Here is a 13872-nt window from a genome sequence, read left to right on the forward strand (position 1 = left end):
AGCTTCTCCCCTAATTAAATTCCTCTCAGGAACATTGCCCTCTGAGGGGCCCGGCACTCCGGACCCCTCAGCAGCCATCTGGCTGTTATTGTCGGCCAAAAAAGGCCCTAAAACCTGAAAAGAAAACCCCAAAACCCACCACCAACTTTTTACAAAACTCCCAGCTGCAATCAGGCAACCAGTAACACCTGGCTCACTCCAACCCCTCCCACCGAGAGAGTGCTATCCACTGAACCACAGCTGACATTAGCCCATCACCCAGGAATTCTTCCTGGTAGCTCAGTGCAGTGTGAATTTTGCTTGATGTAGAGTCATGACCCCAACACCACAAACTTTATGAAACAACTCATGAAATTAAACTTTGCAAAAGTTCTTTTGTTGTTGAAGTCACACCCATGATGTTTAAGAGGGAGTTAATTAATTAATAATAAAATAGCACTGGGAATGTCGTTATGATAAATTTTATCAGCACTGCAGGAATTTAGGTTAACCAGAGATGGGTCTCACAGGCCCAAAGATAGTTCATTATATTTAGCCTTGTTGCATTAAATACACCAGCAATAAAAAAAAAATTGACCTAAAAAGATTCTGTAAATTAAGAAGAGATATTTTTCAGACAAAAACATATAAAATGTGTAGTCCCATGAAACATAGAAACATAGAAGATAGGAGCAGGAGTAGGCCATTCGGCCCCTCGAGCCTGCTCCGCCATTCAATGCGATCATGGCTGATCATCCAAGTTTAGTACCCTGTTCCTGCCTTCTCTCCATATCCATTGATCCCTTTAGCCTTAAGAAATATATCCAACTCCTTCTTGAATATATTTAATGAATTGGCCTCCACTGATGTGCCAAATAACTGCCCTAATCCAAAGTTAAAGCTTAAGACTGAAGCCTTTTATTAAATAAGAATCATGGCAGAGTTAACAGAGTCCATCATCGACCGAGCCCTTGGTAGAACATACAAGAGGGGCGGGGCCAAGGAGGAGCATTAGTGGTTCCCCCTAGTGGAACATTCCAGACATTACAAGTACAAGTACAAATATCAGAACACAGTTATTTCATCACATTCACCCCCTGCTATAGATTCAGTCTGTCAGGTGGTCTGATAATCCTCTGGGAACGACGTAACTCTTGCTGAGGCTCCTCCCGGAGTACTAACTCCGGTTCATTCGAATTCCCAGAATCATCAGTATTTTCCACACTGAGGGTTTGTGTCTCTGAAGGTCCAATACCACGATTGAAAACTCTACTCTCAGAGTCGAACTCTTTTCGAGCTCCAGCAGGTGCAAGATCTTTAATAGAGACCGTATCCTCTCGCCCATCCGAATATTGAATATACGCATACTGGGGATTAGCATGGAGGAGTTGTACTTCCTCCACCAGTGGATCAGTCTTGTGGCCTCTCACATGTCTGCGCAACAACACAGGGCCCATGGTCGTCAACCATGTGGGTAACGATACTCCATTAGTAGCTTTTCTTGGAAAACTAAACATCTTTTCATGAGGGGTGGCATTTGTCGCTGTACACAAAAGAGACCTTATGGAATGCAGAACGTCTGGCAGGACATCCTGCCAGCGAGACGTCGGCAGGCCTCGTGACTTCAGAGACAGTACGATAGCCTTCCACACTGTCGCATTTTCTTTCTCGACCTGCCCATTACCACGAGGGTTATAGCTGGTAGTTCTACTCGTTGCAATCCCCTTCGATAGCAAAAACTGTCGTAATTCTTCGCTCATAAAGGAAGAACCCCTATCACTATGTATATAGTTAGGCATGCCGAACAAGGAAAACAGTTGGCAGAGGCATTTAATTACAACAGCACTAGTCACATCCGGACAGGGGATAACAAAAGGGAACCGAGAGTACTCATCTATAATATTAAGAAAATAGACATTACGGTCGCTCGATGGAAGGGGACCTTTAAAATCGAGACTCAAACGCTCAAATGGTCGAGTTGCTTTAATAAGATGAGCTGGCTCGGACGGCTTATAGAAGCGGGGTTTGCATTCAGCACAAATATGACAGGTTCTGGTCATTGTCCGGACCTCCTCAATAGAGTAGGGTAGATTGTGGGACTTAATGAAGTGGTTCATTCTGGTAACCCCAGGGTGGCAGAGTGCGTCATGGAGACTTTGAAGCTTATCTGTACCTAGACTAGCACATACTCCTCGTGACAAAGCATCCGATGGCTCATTAAATACTCCAGGCCTGTACTGAATATCATAGTCATATGTTGACAGTTCTATTCGCCATCTTAAAATCTTATCATTTTTGATCTTGCCTCTCTGCTTAGTGTTGAACATAAAGGCCACAGATCGCTGGTCAGTAATGAGCGTAAAACGTTGGCCAGCGAGATAATGTCTCCAATACCTGACTGCTTCAATAATTGCCCGTGTCTCCTTTTCCACTGAAGAATGTCGAACTTCTGGTCCTTGCAATGTACGAGAGAAGAAAGCTACTGGTCTACCAGCTTGGTTAAGAGTTGCTGCCAACGCAAAATCAGATGCATCACTTTCCACTTGAAATGGGATCTTCTCATCCACGGCACATACCACTGCCTTCTCAATGTCCCGTTTGATATTAAGGAAAGCCTCCTGAGCTTCCGCCGATAGCGGAAAAGACGTCGACTTAATAAGAGGTCGGACTTTATCTGAGTAGCTAGCCACCCACTGGGCATAGTATGAGAAGAATCCCAGACACCTTCTTAAGGCTTTTACAGTGTGAGGTAAAGGTAATTCCTTAAGTGGGCGTAATCTTTCAGGGCCTGGCCCGATTACCCCATTCTCCACAACGCAACCAAGAATACACAAACGTGTAGTATTGAAGGTACACTGGTTTTTGTTGTAGGTCAGGTTTAACCTCTTTGCAGTCTCTAGGAACTTCGCGAGATTTTGATCATGCTCCCGTTGGTCACGCCCACAGATGGTAACATTGTCCAGGTACAGGAATGTTGCTTCCAACGTGTATTCATCCACCATACGATCCATCTCCCATTGGAAGACGGATACCCCATTCGTCACTCCAAAGGGCACCCAAAGGAATTGGAACAGGCGCCCATTAGCTTCGAAGGCCGTATAAGGTCGGTCTTCTATTTTGATGGGGAGTTGATGGTAGGCAGACTTTAAATCAATGGTGGAGAACACGCGGTACTGAGCTATCTGGTTCACCATCTCAGAAATACGAGGCAAAGGATAGGCGTCTAATTGGGTATACAAGTTTATAGTCTGGCTATAATCGACCACAAGTCTTTTCTTCTCATTAGTTTTAACCACCACCACCTGGGCACGCCACGGGCTACCACTGTGTTCGATGATTCCCTCCCGTTGAAGCCTTTCCACTTCCTCTTTTATAAATGTTTTATCTTCTGAACTATACCGTCGACTCTTAGTCACTATAGGTCTACAATTAGGAGCAAGGTTCGCAAACAAAGAAGGCGGGCTTACGTTTAAAGTAGAAAGGCCGCAGACTGTGAGCGGAGGCTGGGATCCACCATACTTAAGGGTAACGCTCTCATGCTGACACTGGAAGTCCAAGCCTAATATTAAGTTCACACACAACTGAGGTAATATGAGGAGTTTAAAATCCTTATACTCCGTATCCTTGACGGTCAATGTGACTTTACAATATCCAGTTACCTCCAAAGTAAGGGATTTGGACGCCATCACAATTTCACTTCGAGTAGGATACACCTTCAATGAACAGGAGTTAACAAGGTTGGGGTGTATAAAACTTTCAGTACTGCCACAGTCTATCAAACACCCAGTAGGACGACCATTAATCTTAATGTCCATCATAGATTTTGACAAGGAACACAGTATGGTCTGCTCAACTGCAGCCGAGGCTAGAGTAAAACGATAGGCGGCAGCAGAGAAGACATCGGGTACAGGATTACCCTTACACACTTTACTAAAATGTCCCCGTTTCTTACATTTAAAACAGGTAGCCTCTCTGGCTGGGCAACTTTGCCTGGGGTGTTTAGATTGGCCACAAAAATAACACTTAGACCCATGGGGCACAGCCGCAACAATAGGATTAAGTGGGGGCTCCATTGGTGTTATGGATGCCTCCATACTCGGAACACACGAGGCTGAGAGAGATGCATGGGCTGATGCATACACTTCTGAATTCTTCTGGGCTACATCTAACGATCGAGCAGCAGCGACAACCGTTTTTAAAACTAACGAGTCGTTCTCGAGGAGTCTCTGTCTAATATAATTAGATCGGAGGCCAGATATGAAAGAATCGCGGATGGCTTCTTCCTGATACACTATGGCAGAGACAGTCTTGTAGTTGCAACCCTTAGCCAAAGCCTTAAGGTCCTGCAGGAAATCGTCCAGAGATTCCTCGAGTAATTGGCTGCGAGTAGACAGGAGATACCTGGCGTATACTTCGTTAACCGACTTAAGGTACTGGGCTTTAAGAGCTGCGAGGGCCTCTTCATATGTAGTAATATCTTCAATTATAGAGTAAGTTTGATGACTTACCAAGTTGGTTAGAAGACCCAACTTGTTAACCGTCGGATCGGTCGATGATGCGATGAAGTGTTCAAAACATCGGAGCCAATGCGTAAATTTCTTCGACGCATCTGCCGAATGGGGATCGATATCCAGATGCACTGGTTTCAAAAATCGATCCATCTTCCAAAAGTAGTTATTTAATAAAAGTGATGTGCCAAATAACTGCCCGAATCCGAAGTTAAAGCTTAAGACTGAAGCCTTGTATTAAATAAGAATCATGGCAGAGTTAACAGAGTCCATCATCGGCCGAGCCCTTGGTAGAACATACCAGAAGAGGGGCGGGGCCAGGGAGGAGCATTAGTGGTTCCCCCTAGTGGAACATTCCAGACATTACAAGTGCAAGTACAAATATCAGAACACAGTTATTTCATCACAACTGCCCTCTGTGAAAGACCAATTGTGTTCATTGCATTGGGTCGGAGTTTGTTGTGAGCAGCGAATGATTTGCACTTGCCCGTAGACTTTCTATGGGCTTCTGCACGGCAAAGTACTGTCAGCGGGACATCCAAACAGCACAGCGCCCTCTACAGGGCATCTGGAACCTGTGTGAACAGGGCAAGCAACTGTGTATCTTCTTAGCCAATCAGATTGAAGAATCGTTAATGAGCCGCACAGAGTCTGAACCAGGAAGTTAGAATAGTGAATTCAATGTCAAACCAGGTACAGAATGTGAAATAAAAAGAGAGGGAAAGAATGGATTACAAGACAAAAAGAAAAAAATATATTTTTTGAATCTCCTACAATAATTAAAATCTGAAGGAATGAGACTCCACATTTGTAAAAGTTAAATTTTCAGTACCAGAGCGGTTGTTTGGCAGTAATTAAGACTTACCACGCTGTTAAAAGTGTACTTACACTGGAACGGACAAGCCCTAACTTTCTGTGGCGCGTTTAATGCATAGCCACGACATCAGTACAGGAATTTCACGCCATTCAGTGTATTTGAATGGTGAGTCAGATGGCGAGATGCTGTTTTCGGGAAACTCTGGAGGAACATCGCATCTCGGACAACATGTTTAATTGTGCATGTGTGCTCTCCAGCAGTTGCTGTCCGATTTGTGCATAAATAATGCTGAGCGCTGTTAGCCCATTATTTTATAAGAAAGTGATTCACAGGGACCAAGGTTGTTTCAGTGACCACACTAATGCACAATACAAATAAAACAATCAATGTGGAAACAGGCATACATGAAGTATTGCAGCTTGTGACATCAGGAAGCACTTTTTTCCCATATTATTTTAATTGCCACATCGAGCAGTCAGTCAGTCTGATACATTACATCGGATATACGGCACAGAAACAGCCTGTTCGGCCCAACCAGTCCATGATGGCGTTCATGCTCCACATAAGCTTCCTCCCGTCTTTCCTCATTTAAATCTATCAGCGTAACCCTCTATTCCCTTCTCCCTCATATGCTTGTTTAGCTTCCCCTTAAATGCATCTATACTATTCGCTTCAACCACTCTCTGTGGTAGCGAATTCCACATTCTCACCACTCTCTGGGTAAAGAAGTATCTTCTGAATTCCCTATTGGATTTCTTGGTGACTATCTTATATTGATGGCCTCTAGTTATGCTCTGCCCCACAAGTGGAAACTGTATCCACTCTATCAAAATTTTTCATAATTTTAAAGACCTCAATTAGGTCACCCCTCAACCTTTTTTCAAGAGAAAAGAGACCCAGCCTGTTCATCCTTTCCTGATAGGTACACCCTCGCATTTCTGGTATCATCCTTGTAAATCTTCACTGCACCCTCTCCAGTGCTTCTATACATTGAACATATGGCCTATCTGTGATCACAGAATTAATTCCTGCAGTGTAGACGCAAGGCATCATAAACACATTTTCAACAGATTTATTAAGGACAGAATGGCAGGTTCATCAGACATCAGGTCACCCCTATATGTTACCATGGAATTAATGATTACTCACCAACAAATCTTTCTTAGAGCCCACAAGAAATATGGAACTTAAACCCTGTTCATTTTCCTTCAGTGCATCCTGTAGCCACTGCCTGCCAGAAGAAAGAATATTATTGTCCTTGAGAAGGTATCAAAGGGAGCAACCAAAATGATTGTAGCTATCAGGAATTTAAGTTATCGGGAAAGGTTAAGGAATTTGCACTTGTTCTCATTGCAAAATGAGAGACTTTGAGGTGATCTAGTTGACATTCTTAAGACTATGAGGGGGATTAATGAAGTTGTTCACTCTATCGTGAACACAAATTGAAACTAATGAGGTTAGGAGCAAAAAGTCAGGCAAAACTTTTTCCCGTTAAAGGTAGGAAGGGTAAGAGACTGATTGAAAGCCATTGAAGTTGACATTTAAATGGTTCACAAGGCAACCAGATGCACTTCTGGATTCTTTTGTTTACAGTACCTTTAAAGTAGAAAAATGTCCCAAGGAAAAAACAAAAAAAAGCAGACACAAAACCACAGTGAGAGAGTTAGGAGAGGTCAAAAGCTTGGCCAAAAATATGGGTTAATGTGGATTTGCAAGTTAGGTGGTTGAGCTTACTGTAATTTTCTACTTAGTTTGACACAATGATCTTTAGATTTCCATGTGGAAAACCCAGCTCTTAAGTTGCATTTCAGCCTCAACAGTAATTCAACTATGGCTTCCCCTCCTTCCTCTCTCTCGTCCCCCCACCCCTGAAAATCTATTGGGTGGAAGCTATCCTGCCAGACAAAGCAACCCCACTGAGGGAGGGTAATCAAATCAGCATCAGGTCAACACATGTTACTTGAGTTACTTTTAATTTATCATCATCATCGTTCGCCTCTTGTCGGAGCTCCTGTGACGGTCCTCCATCTTAAGGCATGGACTCAAACGCTGGTGTTGTGTTTGAAGCAGTCCCTTTCATTGACCTGTTCTGTCCTGTGGCTGCGTCACAGCTGCTGGTTGTGGACGCCATCGACTAATTCAAGGATTAGCTCATCCGCCATCGAGGGTCCCACTGACCCTCCTCCAGGGGCTCATCCGCCCGAAGCCGGTGGCACTTTCTTGGGGCTGACCGGGTCACTTCGCCCCCTCTCGGCACTCGACATTGACTAGTTATGGGTCGTGCGGTCTACTGTCGCTATGGTAATGGGCTTTAACACCTCACCTGACATATTACTTGTTACTAGTCAGCAATAAAAACAAACACAGACCAATTGGATTTATAGTAACTGCAGTAAACGTATCGAACACTGAAGTAAAGAATTGGAGAATGGAAAATAGGACTCAATACATTCACACACTGTTGAAAAGCCAAGACTTACTTTGTGTGCTCCAGGGTCTGTATGTCAGCCAGGTCAAAGGCTATTATAATGACTGGAAGCACAAATTTAAAACATTATTGAAGCAATAACATTAAAATCAATCACCTACAATGTTCACTTTGTTTTGCCTACTGCTAATCCAGGCTTACCTTCAGCACCTCGGTAATACGCCGAGGCAATGCACTTGAACTTCTCCTGCCCTGCTGTGTCCCAGCTAAAATCAATAGAAATGTCTATTAGATCACTCCTTTCAAGAGACCTACTGCAAATTGATGTTTAGATTTAAATTTCTCTGAAAAGGTTCCATTTTATTCTGGTGTTTGTTGCACTAAAGGGTTGAAAAGCCCGAATGCCACGACCGCAGACATTGAAGATTGGCCTATTACTCAGGGTACCTGACTCTACACAGTGAGGACGTGCGGGATAACAAACGTGCTTGAAACTACTCTCCTTCCGACAATGAAATCAGAGTTTCCAACCAGTTCAGGAAGGGGTAAAGAGCTCTGATTTCCAAGTTTTTTTGGGGCGGGGTGAAGTTTTTTGCTTATAAAAGTGAAGAATTCTAGTGCTGATGGGTGGAGCTCTTTTTTTAATCTCCCATTTCAGGAAACCAATGGCACATGGCACAGGGCAGGTACAGTATGAGAGAGCTACAGAAAGAAAGACTAGCATTGAAAGAGTGCCTTTCACAACCTCAGCACTTTACAGCCAACTAAGTACTTTTGAAGTGTCATCACTGTTGTAATGTGGGAAACACGGCAGCCAATTTGTGCGCAGCAAGCTCCCACAAACAGCAATGTGATAATGACCAGGTAATCTGCTTGTAGGTATTGGTTCAGGGATAAATATTGGCCAGGACATCACAAGAGCTCTCCTGCTCTTCCTCAAACTAGTGCCATGGAATCATTTACGTCTACTTGAGAGCCTCAGTTTAATGCCTCATCCGAAAGACGGCACCTCCGACAGTGCTGCACTCCCTCAGCACTGCACTGGAATATCAAGATGGATTAGGTGCTCCAGTCTCTGGAGTGGGACTCTGAACCCAAAACCTTCTGACTCAGGGACGAGAATGCTACCCACTGAGCCACTGAGTAAAGCTCCCTTCACTTTGCACCAACATTGCCTCGGTTCCAAACTCAAAGCAGCATCCCACACGATGTACCAGTTTGAATTTATTACATGTCCAACACCATTCGTCCTTATGGTCTCTTGGAGTGAGATTCTTAATTTAGAGTTTATTAGTCGTCAAATAGTGGACCGTTTTCTGCTGTAGGGTCATTCTGACTAGATAATGGGTTGAGACTACCCCCCCCAACTCATTTCAAGGAAGACGCTTCCACAGATAGAGAGGGGCGGGGGGGTGGGGGGGGGGGAAGTGAGAGAGAGCCAGAGCCATCTCTCTCAGTCTGAGTTGGATTTCAAAGCAATCGCCAGATGTGTTATCAATCACTGGACTATCTAAAGTCTCTGCTCTAATGTCACTGAAATTCTTCTTCAGCTTTCAAACTACAAGTCCATTTTCAATCATTTTAACTGCTGCAAAGTATGGAGTAGAACCCGAGAAATGTGTCGACCCATAAATCACTCTATAACCTAAAAAGTCTTGGCGTGGAGTTAATAAAGATTTAAACTGCGTTAAAAGATTCCATTTTGTTGAAGAATAGCCCTGAGTGAAATTGATTTTAGGTGCCTTCAACCCAGAGCCCAGTGTGCGTGAAGATAGCAGCCTTCAAGCATGCTGCCAATTGGTATTAATTTGGGATCCTAACCTTGACAAGAGTTGTAGTAGTGAGGGCAGTAGTAAGGTTACACTGCTGCACGAGGTGTTCATCGGCATTGGAGATGCGCTGTCACAAGTAAGCCCTTCACTGGCCCAGAAATACAAATTCAGGAGTGCCCTCTATAGGGCGAGTACCCTGCGCCAGATCGGTGCGGTCCGAGGCTCCCGAAATATTGGGGCTCGGAACTTAGTGCCATACAGCTGGCACGGTGCAACAGCCCGCTGGCTAAGACTGGAGGAGGTGTGAAGAAAAATGGGGGCGCTGCTACCCTCGCAGCAGCCCGCAGGTAAGTGGGTCCGGGCATCAGCTCAGGGATGGGGGCGAGGGGCGCTCCATGGGGCTGGTTTCCCCTGAGTGCAGCCCATGATGGCGCTGGCTGCCTCAGGGCAAAGCAATGTTGGGAGCAGGGACCTCAAGCAGGGGTTAGACCCCTTATTTGCATAGGCAAAACGCCTAAATGCCTGCTTCAGGCGCAGGTAAAGGATGGCTCTTCCGTCCAGTAGTGTGTGCGCGTGGTTCCTGCCCGCCATTTTAGGGCCTTAGTAGGCTACATAGTGCCTGAAAAACAGGCGCTACGCAGCCCAATTTCTAGGCCACTGTGTCAGGCTTGGCGCTACATCTGAATGGGGATTCTTCACTGAGGGAAAAAGCAGCAGAAGCATCTCACACTTCAAAGAATACATACACGTGAAAATAATTTGCCAGTCGAAAGTACGGAGTTCCTAAACTAAACAGGCAACTTTTTAAAGTTCTGGTGATGTAGGTTTTAGTAAATACTCACATTTGAAGGTTGTATGGAATTCCAGCAATTTCAAACCGCTCGATTTCAAAATCAACCCCTATCGTAGCCTTGTAGTCTCGGTCAAACAAATCTTTACAGAATCTGATGGTTAAAAGAGATCACAATAAACATTACTTCAATAAAATAAAAAGGCCTGACTAAAAGACAGCAGTTTCAAGGACATACTTCTACAGTGGAGGAGTAAGACAGCACAAAGTGTCACCTAAATGGATGAAAAGATAAATAAATACTTACAAGTGAAAAGAAGAAATTAAACTGCAATTAATTACTAGTTTGGAATCAAATAATTGGTCACACACTGGAAGATATCCAGGGGTAGAATTCCCTCTCAGCACCAGCCCATGATAGAACACCCGTGCCCGCTGAGTGACTCCGCCTCCCGCTGAGTGACCCCGCCTCCCGCTGAGTGACCCCGCCTCCCGCTGAGTGACCCCGCCTCCCGCTGAGTGACCCCGCCTCCCGCTGCCTAACCAAGTTTCAGAGCTTGAGCAGCAACTGGCGTCGCTGCAGTGCATCCATGAGGCTGAGAGCTACGTGGATAGCACATTTCATGAGGTGGTCACTCCACAGCGTAAGAGTGTGCAGGCAGAGAGGGAATGGGTGACCGCTAGACAGACAAGGAGGAACAGGCACGTAGTGCAGGAGTCCCCTGAGTGCATCTCGCTCTGAGGGCGATGGTTCCTCTGAGGAGTATAGCCAGAGCCAAGTCCACGGCATCACGGGTGGCTCAGTTGTACAGGGGGAGAGGGGGAAGATCGGAAAACAATAGTGATAGAGGGTTCAATAGTTAGGGGAATAGATAGGCATTTCTGCGGCCGCAGGCGTGATTCCACGATGGTATGTTGCCTCCCTGGTGCCAGGGTCAAGGATGTCACTGAGCGGCTGCAGAACATTCAGAGGGGAGAGGGTGAACAGCCAGAGGTCATGGTCCATATCGGTATCAATGACATAGGTAGAAAGAGGGATGAGGTCCTGCAGGCAGATTTCAGGGAGCTAGGAAAGAGATTAATAAGCAGGTTCTCAAAGGTAGTAATCTCCGGCTTACTCCCAGTGCCACAAGCTTGTGAGTATAGAGCAGGTGAATGCGGGCTGGAGAGATGGTGCAGGAGGGAGGGCTTTAGATTCCTGGGACATTGGGACTGGTTCTGGGGGTGGTGGGACCTGTACAGGCCGGACAGGTTGTACCTCAACAAAGCTGGAACCAATGTTCTTGCGGGGGGGGGGGGGTGCTGGTGCTGTTGTGGGGGGGGTTCAAATTAATTTGGCAGGGGAATGGGCACCAGGATGTAGCAATGTAGCATTAGAAAGGAGAAACAAAGTGCATAAAGGATTGGGAGAGGCAGAGAGCACTAGAGTAAGAAATAGTAAGGTATTAAGTGGGGTCAGACTAAGAGAGAAAGCAAGAAGGTCTAAGATAGGTTTATAGTGCATGTGTGTAAATGCACAAAACGTGGTAAATAAGGTTGGTGAGCTGCAGGCGCAAATAGCCACATGGGAATATGATGTTGTGGCGATAACAGAGCCCTGGCTCAAAAAAGGGCAGGATTGGGTATTAAATATTCCTGGTTATAAGGTGTTCAGGAAAGATAGGGAAGGAAAGAAAGGAGGTGGTGTGGCAGTATATAAGCAGAATGTTGCAGTGCTGGAGAGAGGATGTCCAGGAGGGGTCAAGAACAGAATCTATTTGGTTAGAGTTAAGAAACAATAGAGGTGCCATTACACTACTAGGTGTATTCTATAGGCCACCAACTAGTGGGAAGGATATGGAGGAGCAAATTTGCAGGAAAATTACAGAGAGGTGCAAGAACTATAGAGTAGTGATAATGGGGATTATACCCTAATATAAACTGGGATAGTAATAGTGTAAAGGGCAGAGAGGGGGAAGAATTTCTGAAGTGCGTTCAGGACAACCTTCATGATCAGTACGTTTCCGGCCCAATGAGGAAGGAGGCATTGCTGGATTTGGTTCTGGGGAATGAGGTGGGTCAAGTGGAGCAAGTGTCAGTAGGGGAACATTTAGGGAACAGTGATCATAGTATCATAAGGTTTAGATTAGCTATGGAAAAGGACAGGGAGCAATCTAGAGTAAACATACATAATTGGAGGAAGACCAATTTCAGTCAGTTGAGAACAGATCTGGCTCGGGTAAATTGGAATCAAAGATTGGCAGGCAAAACTGTAATTGAACAATGGGCTGCTTTTAAAAAGGAGATAGTTCGGGTACAGTTGAGGTACATTCCCACGAGGGGGAAAGACAGGACAACTAAAGCCAGAGCTCCCTAGATGACGAAAGAGATAGACAGTAAGATGAAGCAGAAAAAGAGCGTGTATGACAGATGTCAGGTTGAGAATACAAGTGAGAACCAGGCTGAATATAGAAAGCTCAGAGGGGAAGTGAAAAAGAAAATAAGAGGGGCAAAGAGAGGGTGTGAGAGTAGATTGGCAGCTAACATAAAAGGAAATTCAAAAGTCTTCTATAGGCATATAAATAGTAAACGGGTAGTAAGAGGAGGGGTGTGGCCGATTAGGGACCAAAAAGGAGATCTACACATGGAGGCAGAGGGCATAGCTGAGGTACTAAATGAGTACATTGCATCTGTCTTCAACAAGAAAGAAGATGCTGCCAAAGTCATAGTGAAAGAGGAGGAAGTGGAGATACTGGATGGGATAAAAATTGATAAAGAGGAGGTACTAGAAAGGCTGTCTGTACTTAAAGTAGATAAGTCACCAGGACCGAATGGGATGCATCCTAGACTGAGGGAAGTTAAGGTGGAAATCATGGAGGTACTGGCCATAATCTTCCAACCCTCCTTAGATACAGGGGTGGTGCCAGAGGACTGGAGAATTGCAAATGTTACACCTTGTTCAAAAAAGGGTGTAAAGATAAACCCAGCAACTACAGGTCAGTTAGTTTAATCTCGGTAGTGGGGAAGCTTTTAGAAATGATAATCAGGGACAAAATTAACAGTCGCTTGGACAAGTGTGGATTAATTAAGGAAATCCAGCACGAATTTGTTAAAGGCAAACCATGTTTATCTAACTTGATCGAGTTTTTTGATGAGGTAACAGAGAGGATTGATGAGGGTAATGCGGTTGACGTGGTGTACATGGACTTCCAAAAGGCATTTGATAAAGTGCCAGATAATAGGCTTGCCAGCAAAGTTGAACTCCATGGAATAAAAGGGACAGTGGCTGCTTGGATACGAAATTGGCTAAGTGACAGGAATGGTTGTTTTTTGGACTGGAGGAAAGTATACAATGGTGTTCCCCAGGGGTTGGTATTGGGACCACTGCTTTTCTTGATACATATTAATGACTTGGACTTGGGTGTACAGGGCACAATTTCAAAATCTGCGGATGACACAAAACTTGGAAGTATATTGAACAGTGAGGAGGATAGTGATAGACTGCAAGAAGACACAGACAAGCTGGTGAAATGGGCAGACACATGGCAGATGAAATTTAACGCAGAATAGTGCAAACTGATATATTTTGGTAGGAAGAA

General features: G+C 44.8%; 1 protein-coding gene across 5 annotated transcripts in view; it reads right to left on the reverse strand.

Annotated features, from left to right (window-relative positions):
- Positions 1-13872, reverse strand: part of rab36 (RAB36, member RAS oncogene family) — a 153794-nt gene that overhangs the window by 39421 nt on the left and 100501 nt on the right. For all 5 annotated transcript variants that reach the window (XM_085962004.1, XM_085962006.1, XM_085962007.1 and 2 more), the window contains exons 5-8: positions 10347-10448; positions 7934-7998; positions 7785-7836; positions 6454-6535 (exon numbers count right to left, since the gene is read on the reverse strand). In XM_085962004.1, coding sequence (XP_085818130.1) covers positions 6454-6535; positions 7785-7836; positions 7934-7998; positions 10347-10448 — 301 coding nt within the window. The remainder of the gene's footprint in view (positions 1-6453; positions 6536-7784; positions 7837-7933; positions 7999-10346; positions 10449-13872) is intronic.

The sequence above is a fragment of the Somniosus microcephalus genome, chromosome 19 (genome assembly GCF_052327205.1).
Source record: "Somniosus microcephalus isolate GS21.2 chromosome 19, FLI_Smic_1.0, whole genome shotgun sequence".
Taxonomy (NCBI): Eukaryota; Metazoa; Chordata; class Chondrichthyes; order Squaliformes; family Somniosidae; genus Somniosus; species Somniosus microcephalus.